The following is an 18,733-nucleotide window of genomic DNA, read 5'->3' on the forward strand; positions in this document are numbered from 1 at the left end:
TTTTAATTAATTTTTTTTTTTTTTGGTGAAACAAATAAGTCAATGCGAAAGACCAATGTAAATAAGTATTTATTTTTCTTTTTTTCTTTTATTTAAAAGAATAATCTTTCGCCCAATGCGAAAGACCAATAATGTAAATGGATATATTTTTTTATTATTATTTAAAGAATACTTAAAAGAATGGCTTTAGCCCAATTCTATACCAATGCCATCCAGTGTTGGCCAATAGATCGGTATTAGATTGCTAGTATCGAATAGAAATATCTCTGATTTTTTCAAAAAATAAAAAAGTAGCTAGATTTTTGTTTTACATTTTACCCCTAGCCATAGAACTGATTAGTTAATATAGTATTGACCAAGTATCAGGATCTACAATACGTAAAACTAATACAAATTTTCTGTTACGATTAATACAGTCGATATCAATACTTAGAACCCTGGCCAATAGTGAATATTAATCTGTCATAACAAAAGAATTGATTCAGTATGTGTACCTTCCTTTTGAGTAATTGGAAGCGCATTTGTGGAGATCAAAAGGTGAGATTGAAATATGAGAAAAGCAAGCTCAAACTCTTTTCAAGAAACTGCCATTCAGAGATTTCTCGGATAATTTTTAATTTCTTCCACTATTTTAAAAAGATAAAGTATGTGCATGCATTGGATTGAATATGGATCATCCCAGGGATTGATATGATACCGATATGGATTGGCATGGATCAACTAGAATCAAACAATTTTTCCCTTGATTTTCCCAAGAAAATATGGTTTTCTTACTGATTTACTTGTTATCGTATCATTACACCACCTGAGAACAATGGTTAAATAAATAAATAAATAAAATGAAACTTAGGTGTGAAATCGACGAATCTGTATGAGATTAGTATCATGTGGATATCAGTAGATGCCTACACTGATTCGATATCCAAGAACTAAATCCTTAATCGATACGAACAAGTCCAATCCCAATACCTTAAGGCTTAAATCATGATATGAGAGAAAACATTGAGAGACTCGAGAAAGAGAGAGAAAGAAGAAGGCGTGGAATTAATGTGATTTGTTAAATTAAAAAATTTATTTATATTAGTCGTTTGCGTTGATTTATTATTAAAAAAAAAAATCATTAATATATTAATATTGAGGGAATAACGAAACAAACAAACTGAAATGAAAAGAGCTTTAACCAAGGATGATAACAGCCTCAAGAACTCCTTTTCCCCTCCGATTTCTCTGAACATGTGTTGCACAACAATTATATTAGGACTTTCATTTTAGGTACTTGTATTAGGGCCTGATCCGGTGGGTATAAGGAGGTGATAAGTTTGAGGGAAATGAAATGACCACACTACCCCTCATGAAAGGTGGAAATTCAATTCACGTTGATTCTTCGTGTTGCCATTGGTCCTATAAATGCCTTTCAAGGACCCCTTGGTATAATTTTGTGCATGTGTAGCATCCAAAAATTGATATGAAGAGAAGAATATAAATTAAGGGTAAAAGAACATTACCTAGTTGTGCGGTCTTGCACTTAGACACAAAGGAGGTGAAATGATGCCTCCTATCTATGTTGATGCTCATGTGCACTCCTAATTGGTCACTTAGGAGCATTCTTTTCCCCATAACTTAATGCATGGGTCTAGCCTTCAGTGTCATAAGACTTTTTGGTATAATAGGATTAATGTTAAAAAATAAATAAATAAATAAATAATAATGAAGACATATGATCAATTGTATTAGTCATTAGTCATGTGATCCTATCGCCCAAAAGATAGTTAGACTATGAATCAGAACAATTGATATACCATTGATTCGTAATCTAATACCTTATAAATGATGGCATTTCATGTAAGGCTGTTACTATGTTGGGAGAGTATCCAAACTCATTTCAGGTGGGTGGGACAACCTTGATAAGAAGACCTTTTAAATTTTCCAAAGGTTATTGAGAGCGGAGAAATCAATAGTGGTCTAATTTGACATCCAAGATTTTCTTTGACATGTCCTGTGCCTCACTATTCTTATTGTCTATTGACTAGCAGTATGTATCGATGTCTTCTGGTGATACTTTCCAAGAGAAGTTATTGCCATGCCACTTGTTTTTGTGTAATAAAAAATTGATTAATAGTTTTTGAGGTTAAACAACGTTACCTTTTAGTGTATCCTACATGCATACACATAGGAAGTGGAGTCGAAATATAGACTTCTTTTTATAATTTGGTTTCACTTTTTATGAACGTAACGTACGCTAGGAGATAGCATTCTTTATCCCATATTTTTATTATCAAAATACCTAGGACATTAAGTATGAATCAATTTTACCAAGCAAAATCCTTGGCTCCGTTTGTTTTGACATAAAATTTTATAATTTTACATGTAAATTTTTCCATGTACCTATGACATTAAGTATGAATCGATTTTACTAAGAAAAATCCTTAGCTCCGTTTGTTTCGACGTAAAATTTTCACTTGGAAAAATTTACATGTAAAATTTTTCTTGTTGATTTATTTTCTGGCGTTTGTTTTTAGGAGGCAAAATATGTTGTAAAATATCACCGTAAAATTTTTCAATGTTTGTTTGCCATTTATTTTACATGGTAAAATTATTTAGCATAATTACATAAGATGCCGTTATAAATTTGAATTAGGCGACCGTAAAAACCATGTATCGACATGGAACCCATAAAATATATAAGTATTATGTGATCCAAGACAACATAAACTACAACCAATGTGCGACAGACATTTGTATATTTAAATTTATTTTTCTAATATTTAGGTTGATAACATTTATCATGTGTTTCAAATATGCTAATCCAATGATAGAGGGGGAAAAAATTATTTATTAGTCAACTACAAAATATGTGTTTCTTTGTGAACTTTTATTGAAGATTATAATCCTCGTTTTATTGTTGAGGCTTATAATAAACATATGAAACACATATGATCAAATGGCGAAGAGGGGTTTCTTAGAGAAATGATGTGACCAATTTGAGTTGCCCATTAGTTAATGGAGCTTTAGTAATTGATATAATGCGGTTAAATAACCGACATTGACTAGGACCGATTATTTCTTTTTCACGTTCCTTGCAATTTGTATTGAATTGTTAAAATGATAAGCATGCGACAAAAGATAACATGAAAGTATTGAATATTCAACTACATCATAATGTCAAGGGACCTTCGCCTCAAGAAGCGGGTGGTTCTGAGTTCGACTCCTCTTATCTCTTTGGGGCCACTTACACAGAGTGCGTAATGCTCTTCACTGCTCTTAGTGAAAGTTGAATGGTTTCCATTCAACCCTAGTATGACCCGATCTACGCTGTTGGGAGATCAGTATGGGCCCGCAAGACTAGTCAAGCTGAAGGCCTAAATACCCATTGTCAGCAAAAAATAAAAAATAAAATAATAATTATAATTATATCATAATGTCTCCTAGATCAGTTCAGCCACATAGCAAAATGGATTGGGTTAAAAGCTCACATGTGAGTTTAAATAGAGTTGGCAATAGGCAAAATAAGCATTAAAAATCCAAACTATCAAAATATTTGAAACTAGAGATGCTATTCAACGCAAGGTTTTACATCAATGTATTGGTATCAGCCTGATCCACTCATGTACTTAAAATGCCAGCTCTAATAAATTTATAATAGAGAAACACAGCAATAAGAAAGTTGTATCAATCAACAGGAAGAAAAAGAACAAATTTTTCTATAGAAGCAAAAAACGAAATATGTATGAATGAATTTTGGAACTTACCTTGAATGATGATATACCCTTACTTTAGGCTCCCATCTACCACTTTTCCAAAATTCAAGCAATCAACATAAAATGGTGAACTTCTAATCATTTCTATTAAGCGTTATTTTTGAATCTGCTTTATAAGTTAGTATCTAGAGATCTCTGCAATGCTAATATCGAAAACAAAGCAATTCTAAAAAAAAAAGGCCCACATCTTCATCATTATTTAGTAAAGCATCAAATTGTGCCAATGTAGGAGACAAATTCAGAACAAAATATAATAGAAACACATAGACTTTCTTTCTAATGGACAATACTGAAACTGTAATAAGTAGGAAAAAAAGACAAAACATTAGAACATTCACTAGATTCCTTTACTTGTCTATGCTCATAAATATGCTTAAATTATTTCTTTTGTCAATGTTTCTCATGATAAAACATCGTCTGCAGCGAGGTGCAGTGACACCTTCAATTAATGACACATGGTTGGAAGAAGATTGACGGCCAGGATCAGAGAAACCCAGGATTGGGATTTCAACCCATCAACGACGGGCTGAATTTATGACCTGCGTAGATAACCCAGTTCTAACCTTCCTTTCCGAATCGATTTCAAACAATTCTCTTTATTTTCTCAAGACACATCGACTGAACAACAGCATCGTCTTCGTTATGCCTCTCTCCTTCTTGGTTCGTCTTCAAGGAACTCTAAGGGGGTGTTTGGTTCGGTAAATCTTTGGGATGACATTCTTTAGAATGATAATTCTTAATTTTTGAAGTTGTTTGGTTCCACTAGGATGACCCTCATAAGTGAGCATCCTACTTCCCATGAATGAACATATTACAAAGGATGTGTTCCAAATCTGAGTTTACCTCAACAGTTAAACTCAGATTTGAACAACCTTTTTACCACCTAGTATAAAAGGAGAAAGTGGAAAGACGTTCTCTATGAAAACCAATATCTCAACCCGCGAGAAACATGTACTAGCCTCAAGGCAATCACACGATTTTTAAGAAAAAAACATAATTCAAAAGAATGTCTATCAAAAGATTGACAATCATATCCAATACATACACCATTTGATTTGCCAAACCAAACACCCTTAAAGTTTCCCTCTCGTTCACGACCAATATTGGAAGAGGATTTTTTTTTTTTTTTCTCATGTGATATGGTTATTGTGTTCATAGGTGGAATCCACCCTCATCTCACTTGTCACGTTCTGAGGAAGAAGGAGAGAGGAAGAGAAACAGTGTTCAGTCGACAACTTGAGAAAGGAAGGAGAAGAAGTTAAAATTGATTGGGGATGAGGGTTAAAACCGATCTGGTGGGTTGAAATCCCAATTTCTGGGATTCTTCAATCTCAACCGTCGATCTGTAAATAACTATATGTCATTCTTAGAAGGCCTCACTGCACGTCTGCACCTCGCTGCAGAGGATGTTTTTCTGGGTTGACATTATTTTTTCCTTTTTAATAGGTACAAAAGAGTAGTAATTTTAAGGGAAAAAAATTCTAAAAAGGCATTATGCCTCTTACGCCTACATATGGTAAAGAGACAAATGACCGTCATGTTCCTTATGAAAGACGAAAATTGTTGATTCTTCTACATGAGTTGACATTGGCCCCGTGTTAGCACATGGGCCACTTGCTTTTCAAGAATCCTTTAACTTGGTGCATGTGTTGCATTATAAAAGACAAAACAAAAAAAATAAAAGAACATAATTAAGGGCAAAAGAACACTCTCTAGTTGCATAGTCCTACTGCTACACCTAAACACCGAAGAATGGCATACCCCGCTCACAGCTCATAGCCAAAGAAATTCAACTTTCCCCCTTTGATTCACAAATGTCCTCCTCAGTTATAATATTTTCAAAAATACCATTCAAGATTCCCTTTTTTTTTATTTTTTTGCAAGCAAGAGTTGTAGCTGGGCAAGAACCAAGTTTCTTTCTGACACATCTACCCTTGTTTATACCATTTTATAATTAAAAATGAAACTTGTTTATACCCATGTGAGCAATCGTTCTCTCCCACACTTGCACCACGCAATCAGAGGAGCATTCTTCAATTTAATGTGTGTGAGTAAAGTCTCTTTGAACAGTTTTATAAAATGTAAATAACAAAAAAAAAAAAAATTCAGTCTCAGTACTGATAGATAAGAGGATTGATGGCCCATTTTGATCAGTTGCAGTAGCCGTTAGCAATGTGACAACACATGTATGTAACAGAATTTTATAAATAAAAAAAAATGTAACAGGGAAAACTTTGCCCACGGTACATACGTATAAATTTCTAATACTATTTTTACTGCATGCGCAGAAGAAAAACATCATCCACGTGCTGATTACACAACACTCACCATCCATTGCTGTTTTTTTCTTACCCCTCTGGTCAGTGTATGTGATGATACTTTATGTGATTCTCTGTCCACCATCACTAGAGAAAAATTAAACAATATACACAAGTTTTTTTTTTTTTTTTCAAGATTTACATAGGGTTCAAGAACGGAAAAAAATCATCTGTTTTTCTTCATCCATGTTTTTCTTGTTTTGCTACCTTCAGAAGGTGACATGTGGCATTATTTTAAATGAACGGCCAAGATTGAGTTAAAAACCAAACTAGATATAATAACCCTCACCCAACTGAATTAATCTTGACCGTTGATAACACGTGTCATCTTTTGCAACTAGCAAAACACAAGAAAAACAGGGATTAAAAAAACAGACGATTTTTATCCTTCAAGAACAGACTCATGAAGGACTCGATAGGGTCCAAGGCCACATTTCTTGGAAAGTAAAGAAATAGTGCAAATTAAGCCCTAATGCATTTGAAGGAATCTGATCAAGTGGTCAAACCCTCAAACAGGTACTCCATTGAATATAGTGTTGAGCCCTGATGCATTTGAAGGGATCTGATCAAGTGGTCAACCCTCAAACAGGTGCTCCATTGAATATTGCAACATTATATGATCAATATTTTACAAGAACTCTCTCTCTCTCTCTCTCTCTCTCTCTCTCTCTCTCTCTCTCTCTCTCTCTCTCTCTCTCTCTCTCTCTCTGTGTGTGTCTGTCTGTCTGTGGGTGTAAAGAGATAAACATTTAGTGCATGTGTAGCATGAAAAAAGACAGAAAAAGAATGGAAATCAATATTGATCAGTATCACGAGAAGTGCTGGTGAGGATTGATGGAGCACCCCTGATCCCATTATCATACAATGCTCTCTCAAATAAATTGGGGAAATATTTGCAGGCCCAGCCCAAGACTATAGTGGAGCAGGAAGTCCAGCCCAGCACCAAAGCCCAGTCCCAAGTCCCCAACATCCATAAATGTCGGTATTTATTTAGGTCTTCGTCTTCTTTTCACCATATTAAAATGGGAATAACAAGAAGTTATGAACCCAACCTTAAGCTTAACTTTTCATTTGAACCTAATAAACCACCTTCTTTCCCTAAACCATCTTTTTACCTGAAGACGCTTAAAATGATTTCTTCTCCTTTCTAAGCATAATATAATTATACTTGATTTTGAGACATTTTGATCAGCTGGGGAGTTGAATCTTTGGCTTTAATCACTTTGTAATAAAAGCGGAATCAAAATATTCGAACGGAAGCCCCCTCTCTTTGCCAATAAGGTTGGAATAAGAATATTGGGATATGGCACCTCTCCATAGAGCCTAGGGTTGAAAGGCCTCGGCACACATCCCTAGGTCAACCCAGCCCTATGATCAAGCTCTATGGAGAGAAATCCTATCCAAAGATTATATATATATATATATATATATATTTTTTTTTTTTTTTTACTTTCTTTGGTTGTTATCCTCAAGTTGTCTCTTTTAGGTTGTTGCATGACCTGCATTGTTTATTATTTTGATTATTCTTTGAAGCATCAAACCCTAAACACAAATTTCAGCTTTTCCCTCTTTAATTAGGATCCAAGGCCAGATGGTGCCTATCAATTGAATCTCATAGACTTATCCGATAGTGTTATGCCTTTCCCTCTTAATGTGGTCCTTTGAAGAAGCATAGATATCAATCACAAGGAAACACTTAGTATAATATTCATATTTCATCTCAAGTTTCGCTCAACTCCCCACATAGGTTCCACTGTCTAAGGGGTATTTTACCCACAAATCAGACTAATTAATGTACCATTTAGTTGTGGTTTAATAATACCCCATAGATGACGGGATTAAGAGTGTCAATTTCAAACCAAAACCGAAACCGAAGCCAAGCCAAATTAATTGGACCAAAATCAAACTGAATTTATTCGGTTCAAATTTGGTTTGAATATATGAGTATGCTATTTGGTTCAGCTTGGTTTTGATTTAGGGCATCAGAACCATTGGTTCGAACCAAAATCGAACCGAATTGCTCTTGTCATACAAAAGTGTTTTCCACAAGCTCTTTTTTTTTTTTTTTTTTTTTTTTTTTTAATGTGGTAAGTGTTTTTTGACAATTTATCATCACATATTTACAAGCTAAGAAAATTTTGGAATTAGCAATGGCCATAAGGCCCATAACTTGAGCCCATTATGACCTTTGGTCCATCATAGTCATGGTTTAAAAGTGGAATCATTTTCATAATCGAATTAAAATCGAGGTATAAAACCGAATTAAAATTGCATATCAGAACCGAATTGGAACCGAAACTAAACCAAGCCAAATTGAATTGGTTTGAGTATCTAAATACGGAACCGAGTCAATACTTGGTTCAGTTATGGCCCACCTTATCATCATTTGAAACGAAATCAAAACCGAATCAAATAACTAAAACCGAACCAATTGACACTGTTAAACTGGATCATATGTGGAGAAGTCATTGCCACGACACATACACAATTCAGAGAAGATTAGTGCTTGAGGTCACAAGCTCTTTTTATTCCTGTCTAATATTGATACCAGGTCCTTCGCAGCTAAAGTGCTCGTACTATTTTTGTTGTTCCTTTCAGCAGGTCATTCTGGGCCAGCATTGTTATGTAGACGCCCAGATTAAACCCCGCCCCTATCAAAGCCGTGTTTGTATGTCATTCAGTCCTAGTCCCTTTCTTATTTTGAAACTAGACATCTATAAATAGGAGGAAAGGTTCTTCGAGCCAATTGTAGGTGGTGCATTAGCACATTCTCTATCTCTCATATGAAATGATCTCTCTACCATCTCTGTTCTCCTTTATTACCACACCTTGGAATATTATCAAATGGGATTCTCAGCATCTCTTCAAATAAGCCAAACTTCACCATAGGACCATATTACCAACCGACACCCAAATGACTGAGTTATCTCTACATTCGTATGAAACGTAAAAAAAAAAAAATATATATATATATATATATATATTATACTTAAGGCATTAAGTGTGAATCTATTTCAAATATAATTACACCAAGCATAACCCTTATTTTCAAATATGATTCCACTAAGTGGAATCTTTTTATTGATTTTTTTTTTTTGGATAAGTAAAGACAGGAAGTAGATAACAACCAACGGGATCCACAGATGAGGGTGAGATTTTTGCACATCACAACTCACTAACTACCTAAGTTGTTATTTTGTTGAAATTTTATTAAAGATTGGTCTTTGTGTATTATACAAAGCTATTTACATATGAGACCCAAAAAAATGATAAATTAATTTTTATTACTAAAATGCCTGCGGTTAAGTATGAATTGATTTTCAAATGCGGTTACGTCAAGCAAAACATTTTTTTATTCATTGTGTTCTTTGAATTCTTTTTTCAGATTAAAATATAAAAGCAAATGTAAGTTACCTTACAATTTTGAGTGCATTTTTATGTACTTAAATAATGGAAAAAATAATGTTACTTGGTTGTGTGATCCATGTGTCAAAAACGGGGGCTCTGGTCATCACTTCCATGACTACCATCGCCAGGGCCGAAGCATCGGCCATGATAATATCAACAGTACCGGAAACCCTAAATCCAAAACTTTGAAACCCTAATCCCGTCAATGCCATAAAAAAAGAGATATGAGGAATAGAGATGCAGAGAAAGCGAATAAGGAGAAGAGAGAAAGAAAGAGGGGAGGGATGGGAAGAGAGAGAAATAGAGAATCAAAGGGGGGATTAAGACAACATACCTATGAGAGAGAGATTCGGAAATTGCTTTGGATTTGGATTTTGTAGTTTTACATTATTAACATGTTCAACAAATCAATTTTAGGTTTTTTTTTTTTTTTCCTTGCGAAACCGCCCCCACAAAGGTGGAAGAAGAAGAAGACGAAGTAGGTAAAATCGGCATTTTGGATACCACAAGCGGAAGAAGAAGAAGAAGATCGATGGTAATTAACAAGAATTTTTTTTTTAAAACCCTTGAAACCCTGCAATGGTATTTCACGATTATTTCTTTTTTTTTTTAAACCCTTGTCTGGCAGCGAAGGAGATAATAGCAGCGATTGTTTAAACCCTTGTCTAGCAGTGATTGTTTAAACCCTTGAACCTTGCTTGTCTACTTTCGATGATCAGGTCGAGTTGGACAAGAAATTGTCTCTGGTGGGAAGCTTCAGTTCACAATCACAATCGAGTCGTGATTCTAGCATCGCCGCCTTCGAATCATCCATCGGTGTCTTCAAGCTCCAGCAAAGAGCTGTCGAAAAAGTTGACAGAATTTGATGGTATACTATCAAAGATAGCATGAGAAAAGTAAGAAGAAGAAAACGCAAATATGAGAAAGAGAGACGTTGAACAATGAACTTTATCGCCCCCACAAAGTCCCACCAGTAGACTAAAAAAGTTTTAAACCCATTGTTTTCTTCTGAAAATTCTATGCTTGTTAAATAAACAACTAAAATCCCATTGGAATGAAACTCTTTTACAATGCGACAAAGGTGACAATACATATTCGATAACTTGAAGCATCTTGAGATATACCGCCATTTAAATGCTCTAAGCCGTGGGATTAGTGCTGCCATCCATCCGCATTATGGAAGAACTAGATCCTCTCATTAACCCCACGTTAGTGCCGAAACCGCACTCCTAACAGAAAACACTTTCTCAATTCTTAAATACAATCGCGTGTTTCTAACAAAAAAAAAAAAAAACGCGTGTGCAAGGATTTTTTTTTTTTTTAAAGCGTGTGGGGAGTACTGCAAAAGTGTAAAGAGAAAAGTGAATTGAAGCTGTCCAAAGTCCAAACAGTCCTTTCCAAAATTATTAAAAATAAAAACAAAAACAGAAGGAAAAGATAATAAAACGGGGGAGGTTCCAAAACTAAAAAAGGCCAGGCCTTTTACAGAGGAAGGAACACTTTTTGTGACAGCTTTTTCATTTTCCACTAGGCCACGTGTCTATATCTAGTGGAGATACCTGTATTTCATGACACGTGTTAGTACTCAACCCGACGCCTAGGTCAGAGACACCGTATTTTTGTTTCTGGTGCCACCTGTGACTTACAATGGCGAAGAGCCAATGCCGTGACGAACGGTTTTCTAGGGGACCTGTTTTTAGGATCGCCTCTCGCTTTTCTTTCTTTTCTTGGGTGGGCCCCATAACTTTTCCGATATATGAGCATGCGATTTGGCTTCCCTAATCCTTTTTACGTCGTGGTCTACGACGAGGTGACTCCTCAGTCCTCATGGCCCTGTTTTATTCTCGATTACCAGAATGCCCATACCTCTCTCCACAATTTTACAGGAAAAATGCCATTGTGTTGATTGTGTCGCCGCCGGGATATTTTTCTTCCGGATATCCTTGAAGCTCCGTCCGAAGTCCGACATTGTGGCTGTGTTTGGTAGCCAAGAGAAAAAAATAAATAAAATGATGAGAAAATAAAAGAAGTATATATATTTGGAGAGAAATAGACACATAAAAAATAACTGTATAATTATACATTTTTTGTCTTATTTTGTTTTTATATTTCCTTATGTTTTTTTATGTTTTTTGTAATATTTTTTTGTTTTTTGAGCAAAGAAAAAAAAAAAAATTCACAATCCTAAAAAGAAATTTTGAATTTCAAAAGCTAAATCTTCTGTTATGTGAAGGCATACCAACTGCAAAAAAAAAAATTATCAATTCAAGAAAAAAAAGTACAATAAATGTATTTTTTTTTCTTTTCTTTTCTTTTCTTTTCTTTTCTTTTCCTGACTACCAAACACAGCCTCTATGTTAAGGTGGGGCCTTCAATTTTAATAGATTAATTATACATGCAGACATGTCACCATCTCATCTCATGTGACATAAAAAACAAAAGAGTTCTCCATTATCAGATGAAAGATATCACAAGGTTATTATTTTAATGAGAAAGATAATCTTATCTATTTTATATTACAATGTGAAAAGACCCAATTACCCGTGTGTGTTTAATATTTTCATGTCTCGTTCAATCACGTAAAAAAAATTATATTTGCATCTAGACATAGAAAGGACAGAATAACCGCCTTACACTCGTAAAATGAAAAAAACAAAATTCCTATTCAAAATTCCTTTTATAAGCTTGATAAAACCAACCAACCAACCAACTGCTACATCAGGCAAAACCCAATTTTAATTTATTGAAAAGATTCCTTGTTCCTTGGTTATGTTTTGGTCGTAATATATAATACCACCAAGTGTCAAAATAATATGTAAGAAAAATATTAAATATATGAATAATGTTAGATCATTGAAAAATATGAGAGAAATGATCAAATTAAGGGTCTAGTTTGACACCTAATGTCATCTATTCATTTAACGATTTTATATTTTTATTTGATATGCAACATGGTAGAATCAAGATACATGAACAACAAATTCTATGTGTATTATTTTGGACCTTCATTTTTCTTGCCTCTTGGTAATTTATATTTTGGCATTAAACTTGCTTTTATTTTTATTTCACTGATGTATGTTATTTTGTACAATAAAAAAATGTATATATAAATTTATAATTCAATTCTTTTTGGACTACATCGACCATGACTACAACATTTCAATGAACATGTGTTGCAACAATCTCCACCCCATCCCTCCCTCATTCTAAAAAAGAGAAAAGGACAAATGACAAGGTTTTGCCAATTTTACTTAAAAAACAAAAGTCTTTCGCTTCTCATTATGGATTATGGATATGAAAGAGAATTTTTATGCTAGGAACAATTAATTAACTCTTAAAACTTAAGCAAATCTTGCTAAAAGACAAAATTAATGACTTGATAATGAATTATATATTATTGATTCCTCATGGCCTCCATTCCATACTAAGTTGATCACAAAGTTTGTCAATATACAAGATTGCAAGTAGTAAATTGCTTTTTAATTCTTATCATGCCTCAACTTAAGAAGTCCCTGTGGCAAATGATGTGGATGATTTCATTGGAAGAGATTTTCAGTCTAAGAGGAGAGGAAAAAAAAAATTGAAATTTGAAATTTAATCAATGCAAATAAATATTTTTATTATTAGGTTATTTAGTTGATGAGATACAACTTGATCACTTCTACTATGGTGAGTTAAGTATAGGTCATTGTTGTTGGTACTAATCGTTAATGAGGAGATTAGAATCTTAAATCGTATATTTTGAAGTACCAATCGTTTTTTACCTAATCAATTACTTGAAATGTAACTAGATGCATTTCTACAAAAATGACTAGATTTTTTTTTTATCATATCATGCAAAATTGAAAACTCACTAATTATTATTATTTTTTACTTATGCAAATTGTTCTAACTTTAAGGGTGCAAGATAGATTACAAAAATGGTGTGGACTTAATTACTAAGTTTTTTTTTTTTCTCTAAAATTCTAGAATGTTGGAGGAAGTAAATGCTGAATTGATTCATTCAATCTCACTCAAGAAAGCACTTGGTTTGTTAAGAATTAGATATTGAAGGAGGAAATTATAAAGATAGTGAGAGATGTTATTCTAGAATAAATTGAAATATATCTTCCATGCATTATCATTGTTGATTCATAAGAGATTCAAGAAGATTCTAGAATAAAAAAGTCAAAGCTTCAAAGATATGAAATCACACTTTGCAATAAGTTTAGGTTTTGTAGTTATCCGGAATAAGGTTTATGGCATTTTTTCGTTTTATGGGAACAAGAAAACGAAATCTTATGTTTGGCTTCACAATTCATTTTTCCTTTCTTAGAAATGAATCAGGTAAAAAAAGGCCAGAAAACAAAAATGCTAGCACAAGTTAATCATATTCTAATATTTGTGTTCCGTTTCAAACAGAATTTGAACATAGAAACGTAATTCTCTGATTTTGAAACAAAACATCATTTTTAGAATAAAATGACTACCAAACTTAGCCTTGTGAAATAAGGTCGGGGATTGGAAACAGGGCGCTTTTTGTCATTTTAAAGAATAATAGAGGGTGTCCAGTAATTTCACAGATGCTTAAATTTTAATGCAACATGGTTAGCCCAACTGCCCAAGCCCCAGCCAGATGCGTGCACCAATAAAGTGAGCTTTAGCTTCTAGAATGAAGGGTATTATAGTAATTAAATAACTAAGAAATAGGCACAAGATTCAAGAGCCGTAAGATTTCAAACACGTGGCCCCTGGCCTTCACCGGCGGAACCGGGAATTCAAGTACGTGGCAAGATCATTCTCATTTTGGTACCTCCACGTGGACGAGGGTGGAGAGTTCCCCCTAAAAATCTAGATTGATTCTAGAGGAACCGTCTAGATTGAGAACCTAAGAATTTTGCGATGTGAAAAGAACGAAAGATTTTCCCACCAGAGAAAGGAAAAAGGTTGACAGCAGAAAACAGAGGGAGCATTTCCTGTCCATGTACTCCTTATCCAAAAAGATAGCTTTAAAGAGAGAGAGAGAGAAAGTGATAAAAGTTGAAGAGTTTCTCTCTCTACCTTTACGTCGACGAAACTACAAAATAAAAAGGAAAGTCGTAAAGAGAGAGAGAGAGAGAGAGGAGGGAGGGGATGGGCTTCCTTTTTGCTACTTTTCAGAAGCTGACATCATCCACTGGATCTTCAGCCACGAGAACTCATGGCTGAGAATTGCGCCCACCGCTGACTAGGATGACAACTGGCATAATACACAACCGACGTTTTCCGGTAAAAAAAATCATATAAAAAGAGAGAGAGAGGGCAAGAGAAAGAAAAGGAGCGAGGAGATGGGAAGGATTTTTGGCTTAAAATAATAATAAAAAAAGGAAGTCTCGGCCCTCTCGGCTCTCATCCCTCACTTCGTCACGTTCTTGGTGCTTTTAAGAGGACTTTATTTTTGTTCTCCCAAGGGTTTTTTCTGGGTTTTGCTTTTCGAACCAAGTCTCCGTCTCGCTCGCTCTCTTCTTTTTTCTCTCTTTCTCTGATCTATGTTTTTGGTTTGGTTTGGTTTGCTCTGTTGCGAAGGACATGCGCGTCGATCTCTTTGGGTTTCAGACGGAAATCGAAGGGACTAGAAATGTTAGAGATCAAAGATCCGGCTATTAAGCTCTTTGGGAAGACTATCCCGTTGCTGGAGAATCAAATTCCGACTGAAACAGGGGAGAAATCGGATCCTGAGTCTCAGTTTCCGGTGGAATCCGAGGATACGGTATGATATGCATATAGCAATACATCTTTTACTCTTTTGTTTCCTGTTTCTAAGCTCCTGCTGCTCTGTTTTTTTGGGGTATGGACTGATTAGGGGATGAATATTCTGAAACTGGTAGTGAGATTTTGATTTCTTTTTAAATTTGTATTATTTGAGTTTCTTCTTATTCTTTTTGGGGTTCTGTGTTATTGAATTTTGGCCTCTGTAATTTGAAGTTTCTATTTGATTTATGTGCTGTAATAGAACCTCAAATGTAAGGAAAATATAGAATATATGAAAATTAGGTTAAGTGGGTTGTCCTGATTCTTATTGTTTGATTTTTCATTTTCAAGAGCAAAATACTAATATTTGTTCAGAGGATAATTGAATTGTAGTTAGATTTACTAAAATTTAAAGCAGATAAACTTTTCTATTGGTTTTCAGGGTGTCAGATTTGTTAAGCTTTAGCACCTGTTGTTAGGATGATGTGAAGCCGTAATTGCTTCACATCCCAAATAGGTTATGTGGGCTACCCTGTTTTTTTAGCCTGTTTATTTGTTACAGCAGAAACACAAAGTTGTTGTGGGACTTCCATGAGCTAGTTAACTATATTAACAGGATCTGCAAATTGGGTACTGAGTATATACTATTTACATGCTGCTATATCCTCGTTTCTGCTGACTGCAGATTTTAAGCTTGTTTGCCTGGTTTATGAATTCATCTGCAGTTTTGTCCACTGGTGCTAAATCCTACACATGGGCTGCATTCCTACCCACATGGAAGTTTCTAGTTTGTTTAGAATCTATCGCTGTTGCAATAATTAATTTTTTCCTTCAGCTTCTTCCCAAATATAATTACGTTTTTTTATGATTTATTTCCGGGCAATCAATAAGGAATTTATTCTGTTTCAATCTGAGTTGGCATGGAGTTCCTTAATTAGGTCTTGATATAAAAATTTGTTAGTTATGTGGTTTAAATCCATTTTGTGATACAATTAAAGCTATTAAAATATTAGAATGATGGAATTTATATGATTGTTTGAAAATTTGATTTGGATAAACCTTTTTCTGTTTTGGGAGTAACAATTAATTGAAACACTGATTTGTCATTATTTCGTGATTGATGGTTACACCTTCTAGATGCTCATGATGCTAATGATTTCTTATTCATTCATAAATTGCTATGTACTCAAATAATTTAATTTTTATTTCAGGGTGCATACAGAGAAACAAAAAAGATAGAGGATGAGGATGAGGATGGTCCTACAGAAGAGTCTAGAATCCAAGATAAGTCTTTGGGCGATGATAGTAAGGAAGGCAAGCACCAAAATCAAACTGAGGTGGAGGAGAAAGCAACAATAGATTCTAAGCACGATGAAGATCAGGGTGATACTGATGTGGCCTCCCAAGAGAAGGTTCTGAAGAAGCCTGACAAGATCCTTCCTTGTCCTCGGTGCAACAGCTTGGATACAAAGTTCTGCTACTTCAATAATTACAACGTTAACCAACCTAGGCACTTCTGTAAGAACTGCCAGAGATATTGGACTGCTGGTGGAACAATGAGAAATGTTCCTGTTGGTGCAGGACGGCGCAAGAATAAGCACTCAGCCTTGCAGTATCGTCATATGATGATGTCCTCTGATGCAATGCCAAGTACCAGGGGTGACAACCCTGATTCATCAAATCATCAAGTTGTCTCCTGTGGGGCCTTGCCCATCCCTTCAAAAACTCTGAAAGGAAATGGGACGGTCCTAAAGTTTGGTCCTGATACACCTCTATGCAACTCTATGGCATCAGTGCTCAATATTGGAGAACAGAAGAGAAAGGTTGAGAATGGAATCGTGGCTTGTGCAGAAAATGGAGAAAACCCTTCATGTGTCTCTTCAATGACGGTCTCGACTTGCAAAGAAAATGTTAATCCCAAAAATGTTGCACAGATTCTGCAAAATGGTACACCAGGATGTAATGGGCCTACTCCTACTCATCCTCTCCAATGTTACCCTGGTCCACCTTGGACTTACCCATGGAATCCTGCTTGGAATAATGTAGCCGCGATGCCAGCAGGCCGGTGCTCATCTGAGTTGGTTTATGGACAGGATAGCAGCAATTCAAGTCCAGTCCAATGGGCCTCTCCACCTATGGTCGCAGCTCCTGCCTATTGCACACCAAGCATCTCCTTCCCATTTATGCCACCTTCCTATTGGGGTTGTATGCCTAACTGGCCTCCAGCAGCTGCATGGAATGTACCATGGCTTGGATCTAATGGTAGTCTTTCTTCATCCTCCTCTACCAGCAACAGTGGCCATTCGGGGAATGGTTCACCAACATTAGGGAAGCATTCTAGAGATGTAAGTGTACAAGGGGAAGAGAAGTTGGAGAAGAGTCTTTGGGTTCCTAAGACGTTGAGAATTGATGACCCTGACGAGGCTGCAAAGAGTTCTATTTGGGCTACTTTGGGTATTAAGCCGGATCAGAATGAACCAATAACAAAAGGTGGCATTTTCAAAGCTTTCCAGCCCAAAATGGAAGACCAAGTTGCATCAGATGCAACACAGGTGTTACAAGCGAACCCTGCAGCTTTGTCCCGCTCTCAGACATTTCAAGAGACGACATGACTGTGCTGTGCATGCGTGAAGTGGTGTAGAGCTTATATCCATGGCCATGGTTGACTCATGCATACTGGTGGAGCATTTTGTTGTATAGAGCACAAGCTAGCTGCTTTTTCCAGGTGCTGTCTTTCATGGCAGCGATTTATATTTGTACTTGGTTTGGATGGTCAAAAGCCACTAGAATTCACAAGGTTGGTGACACCATCTAAAATGTTTGCGTCGCTATGCTGTAAATAGTAGGGTATAATTAGTGGCAGAGTTTTTATAGTGCTTGATACTTTGCCCAGACTAATAGATTCCAGAATTGTAGTCTCATGCATATGTTTTGGCTTTGAACTGGTGAGAGAAAGAGGGATGCAATTGCAGGTCCCCTCCCCCATCAGTTTAGTTGTTTCTTTTTCCGCCCAATGCTTCCGTCATGTTCATGGCTTATGAGGAGTGCTGCAGCTTTGTAAGCTATGGTCTGAATTTCTTAACTTGAGATCAAGATATTGAATTATCAGCTAACTAATTATTTGTAGGCTCTTGCTTTGAAGAACATCTCTTCTGAATCCTGTAAGAACATAAGTGTGCACTGTTCAACTGCTTTTGCAAGCTTATGATTTGTCTTTTTGGGGATCTGTTAGTGCTAAATCCAGAGTTGATTGTTTGTTGGTATTCTGGGACATCTAGGTACAATATTTAAATTGCAAGATTTAAACAACAGTGGCAGATACTGGATCAACCAATCCAGCCTGTTCTATGACTGATTTCCACAGGTATGATGGCAACTGCTTATCCTGATCCAGATTAGGCAATCTGGCCAGTTAGATCTTGATCCTTGAAACCAGGTCGTATAGAGTGGCCTTGTGCTGGCCCAGATCCTGAATTTTGGCATTCCTAAGCATTCTTGAGGCCTAGTAACTGCTTGGTTAGTTTGTGAGGGCAAAGACAC

The 18,733-nt window shown here is 35.6% G+C and overlaps 1 protein-coding gene across 1 annotated transcript; it reads left to right on the top strand.

The window, feature by feature from the left end:
* Positions 1 to 14,778: 14,778 nt before the first annotated feature.
* LOC122062038 (cyclic dof factor 2-like) lies at positions 14,779 to 18,319 on the top strand. Its single transcript, XM_042625671.1, has 2 exons — positions 14,779 to 15,212; positions 16,405 to 18,319. The coding sequence occupies exons 1-2, from the start codon at positions 15,081 to 15,083 to the stop codon at positions 17,803 to 17,805; spliced, it is 1,533 nt and encodes a 510-aa protein (XP_042481605.1). The 5' UTR covers positions 14,779 to 15,080; the 3' UTR covers positions 17,806 to 18,319.
* The last annotated feature ends 414 nt before the right edge of the window (positions 18,320 to 18,733 follow it).

The sequence above is a fragment of the Macadamia integrifolia genome, chromosome 14 (assembly GCF_013358625.1).
Source record: "Macadamia integrifolia cultivar HAES 741 chromosome 14, SCU_Mint_v3, whole genome shotgun sequence".
Taxonomy (NCBI): Eukaryota; Viridiplantae; Streptophyta; class Magnoliopsida; order Proteales; family Proteaceae; genus Macadamia; species Macadamia integrifolia.